This window comes from Pristiophorus japonicus, chromosome 1 (assembly GCF_044704955.1).
Source record: "Pristiophorus japonicus isolate sPriJap1 chromosome 1, sPriJap1.hap1, whole genome shotgun sequence".
Lineage (NCBI taxonomy): Eukaryota > Metazoa > Chordata > Chondrichthyes > Pristiophoridae > Pristiophorus > Pristiophorus japonicus.
This window is the reverse complement of record NC_091977.1, coordinates 523,344,932-523,370,358: the sequence shown is the minus strand read 5'-3', so window position 1 is coordinate 523,370,358 and position 25,427 is coordinate 523,344,932. Positions and strand designations below refer to the sequence as shown.

Below are 25,427 nucleotides of genomic sequence, written 5' to 3'. Positions count from 1 at the left end.
TTGAAGCCATCCTGAGAAAATGGGTGTCATTTGGCATAAATCCATAGAATCTTGAGCTAAGCCTGTGGGTTTCACCCATTTATAACTTCTGCAGCCCTGGTATCTGACATCCCATTGCAATGTTATTGAGATATTGTTCTCTTGCAGCAAGACAAGTACTATATTCAGTAAAAATATTTTGGCATGGGCCAATCCATTCTTTCAGTGTTCAGTACCTAGATTATAATTTAATAATCTTTTTTGAAGTGTGAAACTCATTCCAAGCTATCTTGTTACTTAAAACGTTGAATCTTCTGCAATGAGCAATATGCTAACAGTGTGCCATCCACTCCCTGCTGGGTATGCATTCAATCTTCAATCACAACAGGAAAACTTAATTTACTTCAGCCATCTCATTTTGGTTTGCAATAATTTTAATCTCTTTTTGTGCTGTACAGAATGCTGCTGCTTGGAGATGTTTTACATTTTCCAAGTCTGACATGTCAACCGAAACGCCACTGCAAGCTGACAGAATCTCTCCATTGGTGGCCCCATCTGTCATGAATCATGTGATGCGTGCCAGCTATGATGGAGAGGTAATGAGAAATTCCGAGCCTCCGCTCAATGTGTTCTTTCGTATTCATTTTCAACCTTCACATTCTTTCAACAGAGTAACAGTGTTTCTTGGGCTGAGATAGTTGCTTTTGTCATAAGAGAATAATGATTTGTACCTTTGGGAAGAACTGCATAATATCAGTCAGTATGAAAAATCAAATGGATTTCAAACTTTCTGAATTATTCAGTGGCTTAGAAAAATCCATTTTTGGAAAAATTTATTTAGTGCTGCCCTAGAAATTTTGCTTTTCAGTGTCTTAACTTAAAAGGAAAGATAAGCCTAGCAAAGTGTTTTTTATTCAAAGTGGTCAAATTTTAAGTTTTTAAAAAAAACTAATTTTCTAACCTGTTGCAGAGTCAGAGTCTCTTTTCCTGCTAGATGACTCCATCAGGTCATTGACTGAGAGTGTTCCTCTGCATCACAGAGAGGCCTCCTAGAAAAGAACAGGGGCCATGGCTTTGGACTCCCCTGAGTGTTGATCCAGACCAGAAGAACTTGGAAACCCGTATTACCTGCTGTAACGCCCCTATTTAAAAAAGGAGGCAGGCAAAAAGCAGGAAACTATAGACCAGTTAGCCTAACATCTGTGGTTAGGAAAATGTTGGAGTCCATTATTAAAGAAGCAGTAGCAGGACATTTGACAGAGCAAAATTTGGTCAGGCAGTCAGCATGGATTTATGAAGGGGAAGTCATGTTTGACAAATTTGCTGGAGTTCTTCGAGGATGTAATGAACAGGGTGGACAAAGGGAAACCAGTGGATGTGGTGTATTTGGACTTCCAGAAGGCATTTGACAAGATGCCACATAAAAGATTACTGCACAAGGTAAAAGTTCACGGGGTTGAGGCTAATATATTAGCATGGATAGAGGATTGGCTAACTAACAAAAAACAGAGAGTAGGGATAAATGGTTCATTCTCTGGTTGGCAACCATTAACTAGTGGGGTGCCGCAGGGATCAGTGTGGGACCCCAACTATTTACAATCTATATTAACGACTTGGAAGAAGGGACTGAGTGTAACGTAGCCAAGTTTGCTGATGATACAAAGGTGGGAGGAAAAACAATGTGTGAGGAGGACACAAAATCTGCAAAAGGGCATAGGCTGAGTGGGCAGAAATTTGGCAGATGGAGTATAATGTTGGAAAGTATGAGGTCATGCAGTTTGGCAGAAAAAAATCAAAGAGCAAGTTATTATTTAAATGGAGAAAGATTGCATAGTGCTGCAGAACAGCGGGACCTGGGGGTACTTGTGCATGAAATGCAAAAGGATAATATGCAGGTGCAGTAAGTGATCAGGAAGGCCAATGGTATCTTGGCCTTTATTGCAAAGGGGATGGAATATAAAAGCAGGGATGTCTTGCTACAGCTATATAAGGTATTGGTGAGGCCGCACCTGGAATACTGCGTGCAGTTTTTGTTTCCATATTTATGAAAAGATATACTTGCTTTGGAGGCAGTTGAGAGAAGGTTCACTCGGTTGATTCCGGGGATGAGGGGGTTGACTAAAGGTTGGTTGAGTCGGTTGGGCCTCTACTCATTGGAATTCAGAAGAATGAGAGGAGATCTTATCGAAACGTATACGATTATGAGGGGGCTTGACAAGGTGGATGCAGAAAGGATATTTCCACTGATAGGGGAGACGAGAACTAGAGGGCATGATCTTTAGAATAAGGGATCGCCCATTTAAAACTGATGAGAAATTTCTTCTCAGAGGGTTGCAAATCTGTGGAATTCGCTGCCTCAGAGCTGTGGAAGCTGAGACATTGAATAAATTTAAGACAGAAATAGACAGTTTCTTAAACGATAAGGGGGATAAGGGGAGCGGGCGGGGAAGTGGAGCTGAGTCCATGATCAGATCAACCATGATCTTATTGAATGGCGGAGAAAGCTCGAGGGGCCATATGGTCTACTCCTGTTCTATTTATGTTCTTGTATGCATTCTCAGAAGATAGCATTGTTTCCCATTATCCTGTAGAAGTAGTTCTCGGTTTGCTTTGAAGCCATGTTTGGAGCCATTTTAAGATGCATCCAATTGATGTCCTCATTGAGTGTTGATGTATCTATCAGCATTAAAACCCACAAGTGGTGAACCACCTAGCAAAGCTGCGATATTGTGGGTAGATACTGTAGACCAGTCACTTCCACCCGAAGGTGAGGAAATTGGAGAGCCTTTTACCCCAAGTTGACCTTGTGTATTTTCACAGCCATTGAATGGTACTGCTGGTGTTTCGCTCAGAACGGGAAGGATCATAGTTTGGGGGAAGCTACAAATATAAGTAACGTTCTTCTTTTTTTTTTAAGTCACTAATAATTTTATATTCATTGCTAAAATACATTCAATTTAATTGTCTTTTTTTAATGCCAACTATTAACTCCTCCTTTTTCGGTTTTGATTGGACCTAATTGTACACTGCAGAATAACTGCAACCAGTGATCACAAGAAAAGCAACTGCTTCTACAATTTCCTCAGCAGCTTAGACATTTTTTAATCCCTCGTTGTGGGTATCTACCACATGGGGTGTCCTGTCTACACATGCCTGATACCCACAGACAGCACGAAACACAGTAAAACTGCTCCCCAATATATTAAAAACTGCTATAAAGTAAATGACAGTTCGAAACCACTCAATTGGCACCCATCCACCAACTTAAACATGCACTCCCTCCACCACCGGTGTACTGTGGCTGCAGTGTGTACCATCTACAAGATGCACTGCAGCAACTTGCCATGGCTTCGTCGGCAGCATCTCCCAAACCCACGACCTCTACCACCAAGAAGGACAAGGGCAGCAAGCACATGGGAACCCCACCACCTCCACGTTCCCCTCCAAGTCACACGCCATCCTGATTTGGAAGCATATTGCCGTTCCTTCATCGTTGCTGGGTCAAAATCCTGGAACTCCCTCCCTTACAGCACTGTAGGAGTACTATCACCACACGGACTGCAGCAGTTCAAGAAAGTGGCTCACCACCATCTTCGAGGGCAATTAGGGATGGGCAATAAATGCTGGCCTTGCCAGCGATGCCCACGTCGCTTGAATGAATAAAAAAACAAACTACAGTCTCGTCAGCGGAAACACTCAGACTACTGTATTCACTCAGTCTATAATTTATTCTCGGGAAAAGCTTAGAATGATTTTTCTAACTTGTGGAAATCTCAATTCTGTATGTTCTTCATTTTTTTTCCTCTCAATGGACCTCCTACAATATTTTAAGTTTCTGTTTTTTTTTACAGGATCCTGAAAATGTTGTTGTGTGGGTTCATTTTCGTTCACCGCAAAAATACATCCGCAATAAAGGTATTTATTTTTATTTGCAATTGGAAATGTTTTGAACAGGTGCCCCAGGTTGTCTCCTTGGAGGGGAAAAAAAGGGACAGGTTTGTTTGGGCAAAAAAAATGGCCTTTTCCTACAATATTGTGCTCTTCCTCTTCTGAATTCACGCAAGTTTACATAAGTGCTGGAAGTCCTCTGGTACATTCTTTAAGCAGCCATTGTACATGTACAAGTCTAGATGAACAGCTAGCTGCAGGCTGTTTGACCAGCATTATACCAAAACTTACTTGTGCAGCAGGAGTTTCAAGATAACCTGGGGAATAGGTACTTTTCCCCTCACCAACCCGAGCCTATGGTTGATTGTGAAGCTTCCCTATTACCGTGACAAAGCTTAGCAGCAGGCAACATGTTTACCCTTGGTAGTTTTCTACATATTAAAATGGAGTTTGAGGAAGAAGCTAAGGTATCTAACAATTTAACATTTATCAAATAGATACACCCTTCTCACTGGTTTAATAACCAACTAGTGGGAAATGTAATCAGTGTATCTTTGAGGTCGGGCTATGGTAGAGTTGACTCGCCTGGCCATGGAGGACTGAATGCAAGTCTATCCTTAATGCACTTCTTAATCCAAAACCTGAGCCAGACAGATTCATAGTTTATGATTGGTCAGAGTCGGGAGGCTAGGATTTTTCCCTTTTGCCTCCAGAAAATCCTGAAAGCCACTGCCCTAATGAGATAAAACAGTGCAGTTTGGGTTAGCAGTGGAAAGCTTTTTTAAAAAAAAAAAATGCTTTGATGTGGAGCTGCCCAGTTTTAAGCAGTCAACCTCCACCACACTGGCTGTTGCCAACTTTGCCTCTTTCCTGACTGGGCAATGGAGGTCAGTACAGGAAGAAAGAACCCTCCATATTGGGCAAGTACATCCATTAATGTAGTTTAGTTTGGACACTGTTAAACATGTTAACAGGTTTCTTTACATGTCAAACATCTGGCTAAACAAATAAAAACAATTATTATATAGGCTGAACAAATATGATCAGCACCATTATTTATCACATGTTTGCAGCATTACTGGAGATCAAGTTGATTTTTATTTACATAGAACATATGTGATCCTCGGTTTTATAAATAGGGGTAGAAAGTATAAGAGCAGAGAGGTAATACTAAAGCTATAGAAATCTTTGATTACGCTATAGAATATTGTGTCCTACTTTTGGGAAGGATATCCGAGCCATGGAAACATAGAAAGTAGGTGCAGGAGTAGGCCATTCGGCCTTTCTAGCCTGCATCACCATTCAATAAGATCATGGCTGATCATTCACATCCGTACCCCTTTCCTGCTTTCTCTCCATACCCCTTAATTCCTTTAGCCGCAAGGGCCATATCTAGCTCCCTCTTGAATATATCCAATGAACTGGCAACAACAACTCTGCGGTAGAGAATTCCACAGGTTCACAACTCTGAGTGAAGAAGTTTCTCCTCATCTCAGTCCTAAATGGCTTAGCCAATATCCTTAGACTATGTCCCTTGGTTCTGGATTTCCCCAACATTGAACATTCTTCCTGCATTTAACCTGTCCAGTCCCGTCAGAATTTTATATGTTTCCATGAGCTCCCCTCTCGTGCTTCAAAACTCCAGTGAATACAGGCCCAGTCGATCCAGTCTCTCCTCATATGTCAGTCCTGCCACCCCAGGAATCAGTCTGGTGAACCTCCGCTGCACTCCCTCAATAGCAAGAATGTCCTTCAAGTTAGGAGACCAAAACTGTACACAATACTCCAGGTGTGGCCTCACCAAGGCCCTGTACAACTGTAGTAACACCTCCCTGCTCCTATACTCAAATCCCCTCGCTATGAAGGCCAACATGCCATTTGCTTTCTTAACCGCCTGCTGTATCATGACACCCAGGTCTCGTTGCACCTCCCCTTTTCCTAATCTGTCACCATTCAGATAATAGTCTGTCTGTTTTTACCACCAAAGTGGATAGGTTCCCATCCCCGTCATATTAGTTTAACTCCTCTCCAACAGCACTATCAAACACTCCCCCTAGGACATTGCTTCTGGTCCTGCCCAGGTGCAGACCGTCCGGTTTGTACTGGTCTCACCTCCCCCAGAACCGGTTCCAATGTCCCAGGAATTTGAATCCCTCCTTCTGCACCACTCCTCAAGCCACATATTCATCTGAGCTATCCTGCGATTCCTACTCTGACTAGCACGTGGCAGTGGTAGCAATCCTGAGATTACTACTTTTGAGGTCCTACTTTTTAATTTGGCTCCTAGCTCCCTAAATTTGTCTTGTAGGACCTCATCCCATTTTTTTACCTATATGCACCACGACAACTGGCTGTTCACCCTCCCTCTTCAAAATGTCCTGCACCCGCTCCGAGACATCCTTGACCCTTGCACCAGGGAGGCAACATACCATCCTGGAGTCTCGATTCGGCCGCAGAAACGTCTATCTATTCCCCTTACAATAGAATCCCCTATCACTATAGCTCTCCCACTTTTTTTTTTTTCCTTCCCTCCTATGCAGCAGAGCCACCAACCGTGCCATGAACTTGGCTGCTGCTGCTCTCCCCTGATGAGTCATCCCCCTCAACAGTACCCAAAGTGCTGTATCTGTTTTGCAGGGGGATGACCGCAGGGGACCCCTGCACTACCTTCCTTCCACTGCTCTTCCTGTTCACTCATCCCCTATCTGGCTGTGTACCCTTTACCTGTGGTGTGGCCAACTCACTTAACTTGCTATTCACGTCATTCTCAGCATCGTGGATGCTCCAGAGTAAATCCACCCGCAGCTCCAGTGCCGCAACGCGATCTGTCAGGTGCTGCAGGCGGATGCTCTTCCCGCAAATGTGTAGTCGTCGGGGACACTGGAAGCGTCCCTGACTTCCCGCGTAACACAGGAGGAGAAGGTACAGGAGAAATTTACTAAGATGATACCAAGGTATAAGGTTTTATTTATAAGAAGAAACCGAGGCTCTCTTCGCTGCAAGTGAGAAGGTTAAGAGATGCTCAAAATAGTGAATGATAAGGAAAATCAAGTTAACTATCTCCTGGTCAGTGAGTTCATAACTACGGGGCATATGTTTTGAGGGCATAGAAAGTATAAAGGAAGGAGTTGATTTTAATATAGAGGATAGTTAGGACATGGAATGCTTTACCAGAATTGTGGTGGATACAGAATTAATGTTTGCTTTTAGAAGGTGAGCACATAAATAATTAAATGGTTATGGGAAAATGGGACTAAATGAATCTGTTTGATAGTAGGCACAGACACGATAAGCCAAATGACTTTATTCTATGCTTCAATCTTCTATCAAATCATAATAGCCTTTAACTACAGAAATCATGAACTTTAAACTGTATTATAAATGTAAATACTGTGACCTTTTATTTCAGATTGTTCAGGTCCAGCAGAGGACTACTCAGCAAGAGTTGATGTAGAGGTTGACAGTCCTGGTCCCAGCAACATTGTTAACAGCATACCACTCCATGCCAGAGTTGGAATTGTCAGAATACACGCTCCCAAAGACATGCAGGTATGCTGACATAAGCACTTGAAGACATCAAAGAATTTGTTCTTGGGTTTCCTGACAGCCTTGTGGGCAGAGGTAATGCCTGGTGTTACATAAACAAATAGGTCAATTCCTGGTCCATTTTTCACTGCTATCTCTTTGTACACCAGTATAAGTTGTCAGCACGGGGGAGGAAAGTGAGAATCCAAATGCTGGGAAATGTAAGTTATTTGTTGCACACCAGATGTGTGGATAGTGGGACAGGCTGTATGGACCGGAGGGTCTTTACCTATCCATCATTGTTCGTATGTTCGTACTGAAGTAATTGCATTAATAAATGCTTCAACTGAGCGATGCTGTGAAGGCCTCTTGGTAATACCAGTGGGAGGCGAGGCTCAAACCGTTGCTGAGTATATAGGTCAGGTAGCCAAATTACAGTTACAGTTTGTCTGAGCCAGCTGGAAGCTTACCATTGTGTCAGAGTTGCACAAGCCTGGCTTTCCATGTGAGCTATGAAAGTCAAAGTGGTGAGGTACAGAGGTGGTTTAATTTGATGAATTTTTGAAGGTATATCTATAAACCTGTGGGAAATAGAGACCATGTCAGTGTGTCATTCTAAATGGAAGTTATTGGCATCTGCTGCATTTAAAGAGTCATATGTATGATGATAAGGCTTTGAAGAATAGACACTTTATTTGTGACAGGTTCTGTTACATTGTCAAACTTACCCATACTAACCTTTTTTCTAAAATCCTTAAACTGAAGACCAGTGCCTTCTGTTAATGAAATCTGTGTGGAGGGAAGTCTGTCTGTGTGACTAATGCTGAGGTTTTCATTATTGTTTTTACATTTAGACTCTCGTAATGTATGCTAAGCCTGGTACGACAACTAAACAAATCCTACCTCTCAAAAATGCAGGAAATATCGTTGCACAGCTCAAGATTCAGGTGAGTTAGCAGTTACCTTCCAAAGCAACTTCATGAGCCCTTTTTAAGGATCTGATTCATACTTTTATTAAGTTTTGTTTTATATGGTCCTCTACAATCATTTCAGCAGTAAATAAGCTGTCAAAAGTTAAAGGGGAGCCTCCTGTAATTTTGGTTTACAAATATCATGCAGACTTTGCATTTTTAAAAAGAACGCACTGTATGAATGGAATTAAGCTTGCATTGTGTTTAATTTGTTCTCTGAATGTGGGTAACGCTGGGTATGGTTGTGTTTATTGCCCAACCCTAGCTACATTGAAACAGTGGCGGTGGCCTTCTTGAACCCCTGGAGTCTTTGTGTGCGTTAAATGTCCCATTATGGTCTCGGATAGGGAATTCCAGGTGGTTGACCCAGCAAGGATGAAGGAACAACAATATGTGTCCAAATCAGGATGGTGTGTGACTGGGTGAAGAAATTGGAAATGATGGTGTTTCATAGAAACATAGAAAATAGGTGCAGGAGTAGGCCATTCGGCCCTTCGAGCCTTAACCACCATTCAATAAGATCATGGCTGATCATTCACCTCAGTACCCCTTTCCTGCTTTCTCTCCATACCCCTTGATCCCTTTAGCCATAAGGGCCATATCTAGCTCCCTCTTGAATATATCCAATGAACTGGCATCAACAACTCTCTGCAGTGGAGAATTACACAGGTTAACAACTCTGAGTGAAGAAGTTTCTCCTCATCTCAGTCCTAAATGGCTTACCCCTTATCCTTAGACTATGTCCCCTGGTTCTGGACTTCCCCAACATCGGGAACATTCTTCCTGCATCTAACCTGTCCAGTCCCGTCAGAATTTTATATGTTTCTATGGGATCTCCTCTCATCCTTTTCAACTCCAGTGAATACAGGCCCAGCCGATCCAGTCTCTCCTCATATGTCAGTCCTGCCATCCCGGGAATCAGTCTGGTGAACCTTCGCTGCACTCCCTCAATAGCAAGAATGTCCTTCCTCAGATTAGAAGACCAAAACTGAACACAATATTCCAGGTGAGGCCTCACTAAGGCCCTGTACAACTGCAGTACGACCTCCCTGCTCCGATCATCAAATCCCCTAGCTAGGAAGGCCAACATACCATTTGCCGCCTTCACCGCCTGCTGTACCTGCATGCCAACTTTCATTGACTGATGTACCATGACACCCAGGTCTCGTTGCATCCCCTTTTCCGAATCTGCCATTCAGATGATATGATATTCTGCCTGTGTTTTTGCCCCCCCAAAGTGGATAACCTCACATTTATCCACATTATACTGCATCTGCCACTCGCTTGCCCACTCACCTAACCTGTCCAAGCCACCTGAAGCCTTTTAGGGTCCTCCTCACAGCTCATACTGCCACCCAGCTTAATGTTATCTGCAAACTTGGAGATATTACACTCAATTCCCTCATCCAAATCATTAATGTGTATTGTAAATAGCTGGGGTCCCAGCACTGAGCCCTGCGGCACCCCCACTAGTCACTGCCTGCCATTCTGAAAAGGACCCATTTATCCAGACTCTCTGCTTCCTGTCTGCCAACCAGTTTTCTATCCATGTCAGTACATTGCCCCCAATACCATGTGCTTTAATTTTGTGGGACCTTGTCAAAAGCCTTTTGAAAGTCCAAATACACCGCATCCACTGGTTCTCCCTTGTCCACTCTACTAGTTGCATCCTCAAAAAATTCTAGAAGATTTGTCAAACATGATTTCCCTTTCATAAATCCATGCTGACTTGGACTGATCTTGTCACTGCTTTCCAAATGTGTTGCTATTTCATCTTTAATAATTGATTCCAACATTTTCCCCACTACTGATGTCAGGCTAACCACTCTATCATTCCCCGTTTTCTCTCTCTCTCCTTTCTTAAAAAGTGGTGTTACATTACAATATTACTACTCTTGCCTTTCTCGATGGTAAAGCTTGCCAGGTAGGGAGATGCTGCTGAAGGAAACTGAGTTGCTGCAGTGCATTCTATAGCAGCCAGAGTGCACCAGTGATGGTGGGGGTTACGTGTGCCATTCAGGCCAACTGCTCTGTCCTGGAAGGTGTTGAGCTTATTGAGTGCTGTTGTGTCTGCACCCACCCAGGCAAGTAGTAGTGAGTATTCCGTCACACTTCAGGCTTAAGTTGGCTCTTCCCAGAGTTGTTTTTTTTGGCTCGTAGCTGATTTTCCTGGCATTTTTTTTGTTCTCTGGCTAGTCAGAATTCACAACTTCATTGTAGTCAATGGGGGAAGTACGGCGATGTCACCAGCACAGCCATGACACGAGGGAAATTGCCACAGCCAATCTTGCTTTGAGGTGAAAAGTTGATGCTTTTGTTTAAAAATTTTTTTAATAAGTATATATTTTTAAAATAAACAGAGTACTTGGAGGAATTTTACCTCCCATACTTTCCCCTGCAGCGATTTCTGTCTGTTGAATTCTTTGTTACTCATTTGAACAGTTTCGTCCACGTTCCTAATGAATCCAAGCCCATAGCAGAAAGTTTATTATATTACACATAATTAAATTTGACACCATCACATTGCAGTTTTAGTGCTGTCTAACAGTAATGTATGCTGTGCTGAGGTTAATGTTTTGGAATATGAATGCATGTAATGGTTGCTTATCTGCCATTCGCCCTCAAAAATTTAAGGGCCCGGATTTTGCGGTCCGCAGCAAAAAATGGCGCTTGCCGGTCACCTCAATGGCAGCTGCTCACAGGTTTTGTGCTCTTGAGTGCAGACTGACTCTCTCTCTTTCCAGCATCTGTTTCAGTGCAGCGCCCTCTACGGGCATCTGAGCTGAACATGAAACAGCAAGGCTCTTCAACCAGTCGGATTGAAGAATTCTTACTGAGACATGCAGAGTCTAAACCAGGAAATACTAAGCAGGAAATATAAATTAGATTTAAATTATGTACAGAAAGTAAAATAAAGATTGGGAAACAAAAATGGGATTAAGGAGGAGAGAGATGAGAGATGGACAAAGTTTTTTAAAAAAAAATTCCAACACACATTTTCTTCTGAGGGAATGAGACTCCACACTTGTAAAACTAAATTTTCAGGACCAGAGAGATTGTTGAGCAGTAATTATCACTTACGGGCATTAAAAACTCATTTACTCCTAAACGGCCCAGATCTAACTTTGTCAGCCGTTTTTAGTGCAGAACAAATGGGCAAGTACCCAAAGTTCACACCGTTGCATTCATTTCAGTGCCGAGTCTATTGGCAATGTCTGCAACTCCGCACTGTGTGAAGGTGCGGGGTATCTCTGACAGGAACTTCTGGGTTTCTGCATTTAACTGCTGTCAGATTTTCCCCATTTTAACAGTGCGTGCTGTTGGCCTCACATTGCAATTTTTGTGCCGTATAACAGTAATGTATGCTGTGATGAGGTTAATGTTTTGGAATATGAATGCATGCATATGAATGTGTTACTGTAATCGCAAAATCCAGCCCAGGATTTCTCTCTAAGCTCATGTCTTTTGAGTATACATGAAATTTTGATTCATTTGCTTGGTGCTGCAATTTTTGCGTCTTCTATAGCTGTGAAAGAAAGTTCCTAATGGCTGCTTTAGAAGCAACTCCCATCCTTAGAATCATAGGGCTAGAAATTGTTTTTTTGGTGATAGCGGTATTTTTTGTGGTTAAAATACTGCTATGACCCTGCTATCGCTGCGAGGCTTAACATTCGGGGTAAAAATCGGCGTTGCACGAGGATTTGTGGTGCAAACCATGAATTTTCTGCAACTTTTCTCAGGCCGATACCGCTGCGAGTTGGGTCTAGGGAGGAGGGAAAACACCAATTTTTTTCCCCCCAAAAAAACAAAAAAAAATCACAACATTCACAAATCACTTAACTATCGAATCGTTGCAAAAGAATTAAAAAATAAAAACTTTAATTTACCTTTTTTGCAGATCTTCATACCTACTGCTGTTCCAACGGCTGCAACGCAGGTTTTTCCCGAGTGTTTTTTTCATCATAATTACGGGTGCACTGTGAGCCAAATTTTTGGCAAAAGCGCTATTTTGAATCTTGCACGTCGGTAGCCTGCTCCCCAGCGGTACTTAAAAACTGCCGGCGCAAGACTTCTCCAAATTTCCCAGTTTACTGTTTTTCGCCAAAAACGGCGAAATATCACTGAAAAACAGGGCACAAGGTTGGAAATTTTTAGCCTATAGAATTTTATAGCAGAGGAGGAGACGACTGAGCTCATCCTGCATGTATCAATTTGTTTCTTTTCATTTCTAATTCTAGTTGCTAATTAAGGACACAAACATTAACCTGGTTGACATCCTTCTATGTCAACCAAATATACAAGAGTACCTTGTTGATATCAAAGTTGTGTGGCTTAGATGGCCTCGCGTTATATTTTCTGATCATTTATCTGAAATCTGATCATCACTAGTCCATATTATAAGATTCCTATCAGTAAGCATTGGGTAAACTTTGAATAGAAATCTTGAAATATCATCCATGTTTGTATGCTTGATAGTGAGTTATTTCATGTAGGATGAAAACTAGGAACTGGGTTGAATGGAATGATGTACAGTGACTTTCCTACTCGCTAACTCTTCCCATGTCCTATAACCCCATTCTTAAGTAGATGGGTTGTATTGGTAAGGAATACTTTGCATAGGTTTGTTCAACAGTGCATCTATTTTTTGTGTACACTTTAGAATTTTATTATCATTTATAGACCTGAAACTACTTTAAAATCAAATTTATCTCTATACTTCACCATTTGAAAACCTGAACCTAGAAGTTTTGATTATTTATATTACAAATACTTAATGCTGAATTTTCCCTTAAAATTTATATATTAGTCTGCAGAATCTAGCTGTTTTTTAGCAAAGCCAGAAAATCTCTTCCTTCATCCTCAAGAAGAAATGGAAGTTGTCGTTTCATTTACTCCACAGGATACTCAAAGTGAAATACAAAGGTACAACCTTAACATTAACCTTTTTTTATTTTACAATATAGTTGATCTTCAGCCCCCATTTCCTTGCTCCTCCCCCCCCCCCCCCCACTCCTGGGCCACTGCCTCTGGTTCACCAAGACCATTAACATCCTGTTCAACATCGAACTTCCAATCTCCTTTCCTTTACAAAGACAGCGTATTTCCATCACCGGTCCTTCGCTGATGAACCCTTGTGTATTCCAAAGTCATCTCCAGACTCGACTACTCCTTAGCTGGCTGTCCTTCCTCCATCTTCAATAAACTCCAACTTGTTAAAAATTCTGACGCACACATTCTGTTCTGCACCAAATTATTCTCACAACACTTCTGTCCTCACTGATGCACATTAGCTCCTATTCCACAATTAAAATTCTTATTCTCATATCATCTGTCCATCTGTCTTGCCCTATCCTATCTCTTGCCACCTTCAGCTACCCGAGTCCTACTCTTAGGAATTCCCTAACTAAATCCCTTTGGGTCTCTCCTTCACTGTCTAGTTTGAAATCTGTCAGAACCTATCTTTAAACAATCTGTCAGAACCTATCTTTAAACAAATCTACTGGTCACCCCCAACCTCTGCTTTCTTTGCTCTGAATCCCTTTTTCTTATTTCCATCTGTGACGTACCTGGGGATGTTCCTTAAGTCAAAGGCACTTTATTAATGCTGTTACAAGTTTCTAATAAAATATTCAAATCCAGATTACATTGTTACATTTTGCAGCATTACTTTTGGCTCTATTCTCATCACTGCACTCCTATAGTGGATGGGTTAGAAAATGATTCTGGGCTTATTATTTACATACGCAATAGTTTACAGTAGAAAAGTTATATAAAGCAGTTTTCTTGCTAAATTTTCCAATGCACATTGTATCTGACTATTTAACAGCACAAGTTTCATCAGTATTCACATCACAACGAAAGTAGGAACCCATCTGATCAGGATATGTCCTTTAAGCTTAACAAGTAAAGTAATTTTGATCAATTCTTGCCCATCTTTTCATGTATCTGTCTTTCACTCTGTGTCCTTCTCTATTTTCACTCAACTAAGAAACTTCTAAAAGTAATTTTTATTTTTTAATGGCTTTACAAATTAAAACGAGGGAAACCCAGATATTGGTGAGGGAAAAGTCCTTTTTAAATGTGGAACGGTACTAAAGAATTGTTCTCTTTTCTTTCTAGCCATTTGACTATTTATGTCCAACCTTTTGGTCCCCAGTATGATGTTGGTTTAAAAGGACTGCTTGGGAGACCTGAATCAGTCCAATCCATCTCTTCTTCAAATTCCTTGGCTGATATACCACCAATTCTGTCCAACAAACAGTTTATGTCGTGGGGAGGAGTTTCTCTCGGAAGGGCAGTGTAAGTACTATTGTCATTGGCAAGTAACTTTATTCTAAGGTTAAAGACGGCTTAATGACACCACTATTCCCAGCTACACTGGAGATTGGGTAATTGGGAGATGATTGGGTAATTACTCCGTCAATCATTGCTGTAAGTGACTGGGATTGATTTTTATGCACTATTCTCCACTCACTCCATTTTGCTGGAGAAGTCCCGGTGCTTTTATCGGGAGAAGTTGCTGCAGTTTCGATCATGAATTCTGCTAGCTGTCGTTCATGGGGACACTCTGTAAATAGATTCTGTAAATAGACTTTGCTTTAAGTCTTCCTGCCACCACCCCCCTGCCAGCCGCCCCTTCAACTCATTGGCTGAATAGTGCAACACATTGGCTGACACAATAGTGTCAATTGACACTCTCAACTGGTTGGGGATTTTAGGACCAGGGAGCATAGTGTAAAAATTACAGCCAGACCTTTCAGGAGTGAAATTAGGAAACACTTCCACACACGCAAGGTGGTAGAAGTGCGGAACTCCCTTCGGCAAACAGCAATTCATGCAAGATCAATTATTAATTTCAAATCTGAGATTGATGGCATTTTGTTAGGCAAAGGTATCAGGTGATATGGGCCAATGGTGGGTATATGGAGTTAGATCGCATATCAGCCATGATCTTCTTGAATGGCGGAACAGGCTCAAGGGGCTGAATGACCTACATAATGGCCTATGTTCCTAACTCTTACCAGCATCTGTGAAAAGAGAGAAGACAAGTTAACATGTTGGATGTATTAAGTTTGTCTTCCTCTTGCTCTTCCATTTCTTCATATATAATTGCATCGCTCTATTCATAAATTGTAACTTGGTGTGTCCCTGTATTTGTGTTCATTAAATGTATATCACCTAGTAAGGCAGTGAACCATGCAGTGATCAGGTCACCCATTAACTCCTTTTCTGAAGGAACCGATGAACAAAGTTTTAGTCTCCTTACCTAAAGGAAGGATATCCTTGCCATAGATGGCGTGCAACAAAGGTTCATCAAACTGATTCCTGGGATGGGGGGGGATTGTCCTATGAGGAGAGATTGAGTAGACTAGGCCTATATTCCCGAGAGTTTAGAAGAATGAGAGGTGATCTCATTGAAACATATAAAATTCTTACAGGGTAGATGCAGGGAGGATATTTCCGCTGGCTGGAAATTCTAGAACCAGGGGTCACAGTCTTAGAATAAGGGGTCGGCCATTTAGGACTGAGATGAAGAGAAACTTCACTGAGGATGATGAGTCTTTGGGATTCTCTCCCCTAGAGGGCTATGGAGACTCAGTCATTGAGTATATTCAAGACAGAGTGCGATAGATCTTTGGATATTAAGGGAATCAAGGGCTATGGGGTTAATACGGGAAAGTGGAGTTGAGGTAGAAGATCAGCTATATGATACTGAATGGCGGGACAGGCTCAAGAGGTCGAATGGCCTACTCCTAATTCTTATGTTTTTAGTTTACAGAACCATATACATATCAGTGAAATAGTTTTTCCCTTTTACACTTTTTTTGTAGTTTACAAAATTCTCTTAGCTAGTTTGTATCTTTTCTCATACTGATTTGAAATTGATTTTTTTTTTGTCTTGCAGTCAACAGAAGCTTATTCTCAGAAATAATTCTTCATCTGTTACACAGCAGTTACGTTTATTGATCAAAGGTCAAGATCAAGACTGCTTCCAAGTAAGTTTTAGGTCAAATGCTGCATCGATATGTGACTTGCATGTGGAAGCTACAGGTAATTGCCACATCCCAGGGATTTTTATTTTCAGGAAGAAGAATTTCAATTGAGTTTCCTCACTTTGTTTTGCGCTTATGTTCATTACTTTATACAATTCTTCACTCTTTTTGCCCTCGCCCCAAGGAACTGGTGTTTTTAAAAATGTCAATGTAGGCCATCTTGCCTTCCTCTTGGCTTGACTGACTATTGCGTCTGTCACTACGCTGTAGGTTGCCTGTAAAATGGGTCAGGCTGAAAGTGATCAAATTTGCGCAGCCGCTCATTTTTTAAGCTCATCCACCTGTAAAATGGAAACCATGGAGGGATGCTAGTTTTTTTGATTGGTGGAATTGGAAATTTATCATGTGAAACTGAAAGAATAAATATAAATAGTACACTAAGTTGGACTGACCTGGTCAAGAAAGAAATGCAGGCTGACAAAAGTAGAGAATACAAAAAGTAATATCTGAAATTGACTCCACCCAGTTTAATTCTGATCTTTTCAGTTCTGTTGTGTTATGGATAGCTTATAAATAGCTGCACTTGAACAAACGATGTACAGGGATTTTCAGTCCAGTGTTATAAAATCAATTTAGTTTTGCAAGACTTGATGATTGATTTTGCCATGGATTTTGAATAGTATATTTTCTATCTGCAGTTGTTCTGAAATTTATTAGTCAAGGCAATTTTTAACTTGTGAAATCAAGATTTTAATAAATGGCTGTCTTTGTAGTTACAGAGCACATTTGGTCCTGAAGAAAGGCTAAGTAGCAATCGCGAGTTGATGGTTTGCCCCAAAGATGATGTCTGTGTGCATATTTTGTTCGCACCAACACGGGTTACTTGCATGTTGGCAAGACTTGAAATTAAGCTGTCTGGGATTCGTTCAACTCGACCAGGAGTAAAATTCACAGTATGTATATAGCAACTGCTTAATTAAAACCAAAAAAAACAAGGAATCCTGCAAAATACATTGTTATAATGATTTTAGATTTGTCTTTTCCATTGTGAGAGGTGCACAATATCTTAAGTTACTTACCCTACAACAGGGCCTACCCTTCCCATCCAAAGCCCCACACGGCAAAAAGTCAAACCCACAAGATCGTGCTCTTGGAGACAGAGTTGGAGATAACCTTTGATGCAATCAAACCAGAGGGACCATCACTAAATTATCTTGATGTTGCAAACATGTTCACAATTGTACCAATAGCTCCAATGTGTCTACTTTAGTTATTGTGTGTCAAAACTGCACAGTGACTTCGCAAAATGTGTGTTTTTTTTCCTGAATGAAAATCTGAGGTGGGAGCAGCGTGACCCTATAAGCCAGCTATTAAAACAACCGAATGTTAGTTCCATTTCATGACTTAAAACATGTAAGTCATGCATGGCTTTATATTAAAATTACAGTTCCTGTTCTCCACTCCACAAAGATATTAACACAAAAAGGGTGTTAAAAAAACAAGCCTGAAGGCTTTGTGTCTTAATGCAAGGAGTATCCGTAATAAGGTGGATGAATTAACTGTGCAAATATGATGTGATTGGGATTATGGAGACGTGGCTCCAGGATGATCAGGGCTGGGAACTCAACATCCAGGGGTATTCAACATTCAGGAAGGATAGAATAAAAGGAAAAGGAGGTGGGGTAGCATTGCTGGTTAAAGAGGAGATTTAATGCAATAGTTAGGAAGGACATTAGCTTGGATGATGTGGAATCTATATGGGTAGAGCTGCAGAACACCAAAGGGCAAAAAACGTTAGTGGGAGTTGTGTACAGACCTCCAAACAGTAGTAGTAATGTTGGGGAGGGCATCAAACAGGAAATTAGGGGTGCATGCAATAAGGGTGCAGCAGTTATAATGGGTGACTTTAATATGCACATAGATTGGGCTAACCAAACTGGAAGCAATACGGTGGACGAGGATTTCCTGGAGTGCATAAGGGATGGTTTTCTAGACCAATATGTCGAGAGGCCATCTTAGACTGAGTGTTGTGTAATGAGAGAGGATTAATTAGCAATACCATTGTGCGAGGCCCCTTGGGGAAGAGTGACCATAATATGGTGGAATTCTGCATTAGGATGGAGAATGAAAGTTAGTTCAGAGACCATGGTCCAGAACTTAAAGAAGGGTAACTTTGAAGGTATGAGGCATGAATTGGCTAGGATTGATTGGCAAATGATACTTAAGGGGTTGACTGTGGATGGGCAATGGCAGACATTTAGAGACCGCATGGATGAACTACAACAATTGTACATTCCTGTCTGTCATAAAAATAAAAAAGGGAAGGTGGATCAACCGTGGCTATCAAGGGAAATCGGGGATAGTATTAAAGCCAAGGAATTGGCCAGAAATAGCAGTGAACCCAGAGACTGGGAGAAATTTAGAACTCAGCAGAGGAGGACAAAGGGTTTGATTAGGGCAGGGAAAATGGAGTACGAGAAGAAGCTTGCAGGGAACATTAAGACGGATTGCAAAAGTTTCTATAGATATGTAAAGAGAAAAAGGTTAGTAAAGACAAACGTAGGTCCCCTGCAGTCAGAATCGGGGGAAGTCATAACTGGGAACAAAGAAATGGCGGACCAATTGAACAAGTACTTTGGTTCGGTATTCACTAAGGAGGACACTAACAACCTTCCGGATATAAGAGGGGTCAGAGGGTCTAGTAAGGAGGAGGAACTGAGGGAAATCCTTATTAGTCGGGAAATTGTGTTGGGGAAATTAATGGGATTGAAGGCCAATAAATCCCCAGGGCCTGATGGACTGCATCCCAGAGTACTTAAGGAGGTGGCCTTGGAAATAGCGGATGCATTGACAGTCATTTTCCAACATTCCATTGACTCTGGATCAGTACCTATCGAGTGGAGGGTAGCCAATGTAACCCCACTTTTTTAAAAAAGGAGGGAGAGAGAAAACAGGGAATTATAGACCGGTGAGCCTGACATCGGTGGTGGGTAAGATGATGGAATCAATTATTAAGGATGTCATAGCAACGCATTTGGAAAGAGGTGACATGATAGGTCCAAGTCAACATGGATTTGTGAAGGGGAAATCATGCTTGACAAATCTTCTAGAATTTTTGAGGATGTTTCCAGTAGAGTGGGACAAGGGAGGACCAGTTGATGTGGTATATTTGGACTTTCAGAAAGCTTTCGACAAGGTCCCACACAAAAGATTAATGTGCAAAGTTAAAGCACATGGGATTGGGGGTAGTGTGCTGACATGGATTGAGAACTGGTTGTCAGACAGGAAGCAAAGAGTAGGAGTAAATGGGTACTTTTCAGAATGGCAGGCGGTGACTAGTGGGGTACCGCAAGGTTCTGTGCTGGGGCCCCAGCTGTTTACACTGTACATTAATGATTTAGACGAGGGGATTAAATGTAGTATCTCCAAATTTGCGGATGACACTAAGTTAGGTGGCAGTGTGAGCTGCGAGGAGGATGCTATGAGGCTGCAGAGCGACTTGGATAGGTTAGGTGAGTGGGCAAATGCATGGCAGATGAAGTATAATGTGGATAAATGTGAGGTTATCCATTTTGGTGGTAAAAACAGAGAGACAGACTATTATCTGAATGGTGACAGATTAGGAAAAGGGGAGGTGCAACGAGACCTGGGTGTCATGGTACATCAGTCATTGAAGGTTGGCATGCAGGTACAGCAGGCGGTTAAGAAAGCAAATGGCATGTTGGCCTTCATAGCGAGGGGATTTGAGTACAAGGGCAGGGAGGTGTTGCTACAGTTGTACAGGGCATTGGTGAGGCCACACCTGGAGTATTGTGTACAGTTTTGGTCTCCTAACTTGAGGAAGGACATTCTTGCTATTGAGGGAGTGCAGCGAAGGTTCACCAGACTGATTCCCGGGATGGCGGGACTGACCTATCAAGAAAGACTGGATCAACTGGGCTTGTATTCACTGGAGTTCAGAAGAATGAGAGGGGACCTCATAGAAACGTTTAAAATTCTGATGGGTTTAGACAGGTTAGATGCAGGAAGAATGTTCCCAATGTTGGGGAAGTCCAGAACCAGGGGTCACAGTCTAAGGATAAGGGGTAAGCCATTTAGGACTGAGATGAGGAGGAACTTCTTCACCCAGAGAGTGGTGAACCTGTGGAATTCTCTACCACAGAAAGTTGTTGAGGCCAATTCACTAAATATATTCAAAAAAGAGTTAGATGTAGTCCTTACTACTAGGGGGATCAAGGGGTATGGTGAGAAAGCAGGAATGGGGTACTGAGGTTGCATGTTCAGCCATGAACTCATTGAATGGCGGTGCAGACTAGAAGGGCCGAATGGCCTACTCCACCTATTTTCTATATTGGTCCCAGCTCTATTAAGGTGTAGGCCATCTGATTTGCACTGCTCACTCCTGCCACACAACTGGTCAGTGCTCTAGGAGTATGACATGCCTCTAACCATGAATTTATTTCCCTAATCAATCTGTTCCTGTACTGGCTAATATATGACATTTGTCGTAATCTTGGGGTTGCTACTTTTGGGATCCTACTTCCTCACTCCTGAAATTATTTTCTTGTAAGACCAAAAATGGTCTATGGAAGCTAGCAGGATAAAATTGTAATAAACGTGTTATGAGGCATATGTGAACAGAACAGAGACTATAATCAGTCTTTTAATACTAATCTGTAATCATTAACTTTAAATTTTAGTGTAGGTTTCTTGACTGGTAACTGATTCCTGCATTACACACATGACCCATGTGACTCCCAAGAAAGTTGACAAACACTCGACAAGATTGCAATGATATTGTAGATTCTACAAACGACCAATAAATTGGGACAAATTGTGCACTTTGTACAAAAGCTATTGAAGGTTTAAAATGTTGATTTTAAAGGTGTTTTCTTTTTCCAGATTCCACTTTCTGGTTATGGAGGAACGAGCAACATTATATTGGAAGATGTTAAAAGAATATCAGGCAGCTATGTGGTGAATTTAAACGATATCACATCAGACAGAGTGAGCCAGATCACTTTCAGTATGAGAAATACAGGCTCTCGGGCTGCTTATGTCAAGGCAGCTTGTTTCACAGATTCACAGATAAAAACCTTTATGAGCACCAATGCTATACATGTTTCTCCAGCCCAATTTGTACTCAAGGAACGGACTCGAGAGGTAAGATAATGTCTAGTAAAGAACAACAATGACTTGCATCTAATTTAATTGACGACCACCTGATATGGATCAGCTTCACTTTGAAAAATGAAACCATTTTTAAAGAAATATAAAATCAAAATTGTTTGTGCTAGATTGAGGCACACAAATAGGAATTCCATCCATCCAGTGCTTGAAGGAGAATCACTCCAAGATACGGTTTCTCCATTTTTTTTTTAAAGCTGGCCTTGTTTTAAGCCAGATCTTGAGCTTAAGCTGTTCAGATCACTCCATTCATGGCTGTGACCATCTCTTGCAGCAATAAGTGCTTGGTCACTCTAGTGGCTATCCTGGGAAGCCTCCGTTCTTTTCCAAAGCATTATTGTCTTGTTTAATGTTTTATCCACTTGGGAGAATAACGGTTGTAGCACCACAAGTCCCAAGTTGTCCTAAAGGTGCCGGTTCTCGGAGACTTGCCTTGTAGTATTTTGTGCTACAATGATATACTTCCTAATTATACATGCTTAAATTGCTTAATAGAGCTATGGTCATTCTCATTCTGTAGAAACGTCTCCACATGCAAAACACCCTGCCGATCGACCATTCATCTTTGCTGTTGTGGTATGGGCTTGGACTTGTGGCTTGTTTCGTACACCTTTTTATAGTACATAATATTTTTTATGGTTTAGACCTTTCACAATTCACACTGCTTTTATCGCTAGTACAGACGTACTTCAGTGCTCTCATTAGGGACTATTGCTCTAGAACTGTTAATATACTCCGTATAACTAGAAGCAGGTCACCTGATTTGAAGTGTCAAAACTATCAGCAGCTCTGAGTAATTCACAATGAGGCTGGAAGGAATTCAGTTTGCATCTGGATCTCAATTCCTCAAAGAAGCATGTTTTTCCCCTTGATAAGTAAGGTGCCATTATCTAATTGAAGTATTTTTTTTTTAAGTTCAACCTCTCCATATAAAGCAAACTCCTTTCTCTTCAGGAGTATGGTAGCATAGTGGTTATGTTACTGGACGGGTAATTCAGAGTCCTGGACTCATAATCTGGAGACGCAAGTTCAAATCCCACCATAGCAGCTGGTGGATTTAAATGCAGTTAAATAAATCTGGAATTGAAAAGCTAGTATCCGTAATGGTGACCATAGAACTACTGGATTGCCATTTTTTTTTTTTTGAAAACCCATTTGGTTCAGTAATGTCCTTTTTTAGCGGGAAGGAAACCTGCCGTCCTTACCTGGTCTGGCCTATGACTCCAGACCCACAGCACCCTCTGACATGGCCTAGCAATTGTACCAATGCTGACAGTCAGCATTTAGGAGTAACTGCACCACAAGCACCTTAGTGGTTCAATAAGGCAGCTCACCACCAGCTTCTCGAGGGCAAATAGGGATGGGCAATAAATGCCGGCCTTGCCAGCGACCGTCACATCACATGAACGAAAAAAAAACTTTTCTCTTCGACTTGATGTGGCTTGGAGTAGCAGTCTATTTTATTTGATATTAAGCTTTGACTGCTATTTTGAGGTCGTAGGATGGTCTCCTCCATGCAAGGAACTACGGGTCAAACAAAAATAGAGACCATGGCAGAGTTGAAGAGATGCAAATGTCTTCAAGGGATAAATAAAAAGAAAGGACTTGAATTTTTTTTAAGTGCCTTTCACAACCTCCGGACATCCCAAACTGCTTTACAGCTAATTAAGTAAATTTTTTTGTGTCGTCACTGTTGTAATGTAGGAAACACAGCAGCCAATTTGCACACAGCAAGCTCCCACAAACAGTAAAGTGATAATGGCCAGATAATTTTTTAGTGTAGTATGGGATAGGAGTAGTAAAAAATATATAAAATAGAACAGTCTTTTTATAACCAATTCCTTCCTTCCCTAGTTAAGTGTCGGTCCAGAGCATTCTTTAATACTTTGTCACAATGTTGAAAAGGGAAAAAAATACAGGTTATGAAACAACCCAGGCACTTGGATCAAGTAATGTGGCTTCTAATGAGTGCCAGTAAATTACATCCTACGGGGATAGGAGGATCTTGTGCTGTGTGCAGTCTAATAACACACCACAACTAAAGCTGCCTGTTGTGCATGCCTGCTTAATGAAAAAACCTGGAAAGTCCATAATCATCCCATTTCAAGCCTTCAAATAAGGACTCGAAATGTCATCAGTGCTAGCACAATGTGCATTTTACAGAACCCATACCAGCGGCGCGCTCATTTGTTGTGTTTTTCATCCGCTTCCTTTTTTATCTCTCCTTTTGTGGTTATTTTTTCAATCAATTCCTGCAGTGGAGCCAGTTCCTGAGGTTAAACTCCTGGAAAGTGAGATGTTGTACGGTTAGCAAATTGCTACCTGTCGTAGTGACACTTTGCAGGAGTTCTACTGGAAAGAATGGTTGGTGTCATGTGTCAACACTGTACCTAGAATTACAGCGACTTTACAGCACAGATACAGGCCATTCAGCCCAACTGGTGCATGTTAGGTTGAGATGACGAGGGTGTGGAGCATAAACACTATCAGCATATCCTGCTATTCCTTTCTCCCTCATGTACTTATCTAACTTCCCCTTGAATGCATCTAAGCTATTCGCCTCAACTACTTCATGTGGTCGTGAGATCCTGGGATGAGGGAATTGACTTATGAAGAGAGATTGAGTATACTGGGCCTAGATTGCCTAGAGTTTAGAAGAATGAGAGGTGATCTAATTGAAACATATATAAAATTCTTGCTAGGGTAGATGCTGAGAGGCTTTTTCCCCTGACTGGAGAGTCTAGAACATGGGGTCACAGTCTCAGAATAAGAGGTTGGCCATTTAGGACGGAGATGAGGAGAGAATTTTTCACACAAAGGATGTGAATCTTTGGAATTGTCTACCCCACTAAGTCATTGAGTATATTCAAGACAGAGGTCGATAATTTTTTGGGAACTGAGGGAATTAAAGGATATGGGGATAGAGTAGGAAGGTGTTGAGGTAGATCATCCATGATCTTGCTAAATGGTAGAGCAGGCTCAAGGGGCCAAAATGGCCTACTCCTGCTCCTATTTCTTGTGTTCTTATGTATTGCCACATGCCCTTCTCAGTGACACTAATATCCTGTTTTGAATGTGAAGATTCAAGTTTTTATTCAAAGAATGAGAAATATCGCACTTGGGTTAGATGAATTAAAATTTCCCACAACGGTATTCATATTTGGCTGTAAAAGGGTCAGAGTTTAAATCTTCCTGTATGAGTTTATCACTGTTTTGCTGTACTATGGCTATTTCCCATCAGCCAGCCCAGAACATGATTTACTGTTGAGGACAATACGACAGCTGAAAGAACAAAATGAAGCCGGTAATGCTGGAAAAGCACTGAGTGGAAATGGTCACTCACATATGTCTAGGATTATGACAGAACAAATGCAACACAGCACATTTTATAAAGTTCCTTTTGTGTAATACTAGATAAATTATGTACTTTGATAAATTAACACACTAGATTTGCAATCTTGGAGATTGTCCATTTGGACAAGGTCATAAATTTAGATTGGTTCTAACAAGATTTCTTGCAGCAAATCATTTGCAGTAAACATAGATTACACGTTGTGTTGATTTAGTGTTGCTTTATGGAGCAAGACTAATGTCACTGTTGGGGTCCTGTGGAAGGTTAAACTAACTAAAGTTATTTCACACCTGAGAATACATGAATGTACAAATGCTACATAATTATCTCCTCACTGTCAGATTTGATATGTAGTGCAATGCATCTTTATATTGCTTCGCTAACTCATTACAAATTCAGGGACAATTCTGTTCTAGTTACTTCTCATCTGTCTTGTTTATAACCAGATCTCCTTTGAGGGGAGCAGATATTTTGAACATGTTCAGGCTTATAAGTGCAGTGCTAAGAGGGTGCTACATTATCAGAGGTCCC

General features: G+C 41.3%; 1 protein-coding gene across 4 annotated transcripts in view; it reads left to right on the top strand.

The window, feature by feature from the left end:
- Window positions 1-25,427, top strand: part of cep192 (centrosomal protein 192) — a 174,284-nt gene that overhangs the window by 100,734 nt on the left and 48,123 nt on the right. For all 4 annotated transcript variants that reach the window (XM_070896513.1, XM_070896530.1, XM_070896521.1 and 1 more), the window contains 9 exons: window positions 438-575; window positions 3,831-3,894; window positions 7,277-7,416; window positions 8,247-8,339; window positions 13,171-13,286; window positions 14,484-14,663; window positions 16,270-16,360; window positions 17,131-17,310; window positions 21,260-21,520. In XM_070896513.1, the coding sequence (XP_070752614.1) occupies window positions 438-575; window positions 3,831-3,894; window positions 7,277-7,416; window positions 8,247-8,339; window positions 13,171-13,286; window positions 14,484-14,663; window positions 16,270-16,360; window positions 17,131-17,310; window positions 21,260-21,520 (1,263 nt within the window). The remainder of the gene's footprint in view (window positions 1-437; window positions 576-3,830; window positions 3,895-7,276; window positions 7,417-8,246; window positions 8,340-13,170; window positions 13,287-14,483; window positions 14,664-16,269; window positions 16,361-17,130; window positions 17,311-21,259; window positions 21,521-25,427) is intronic.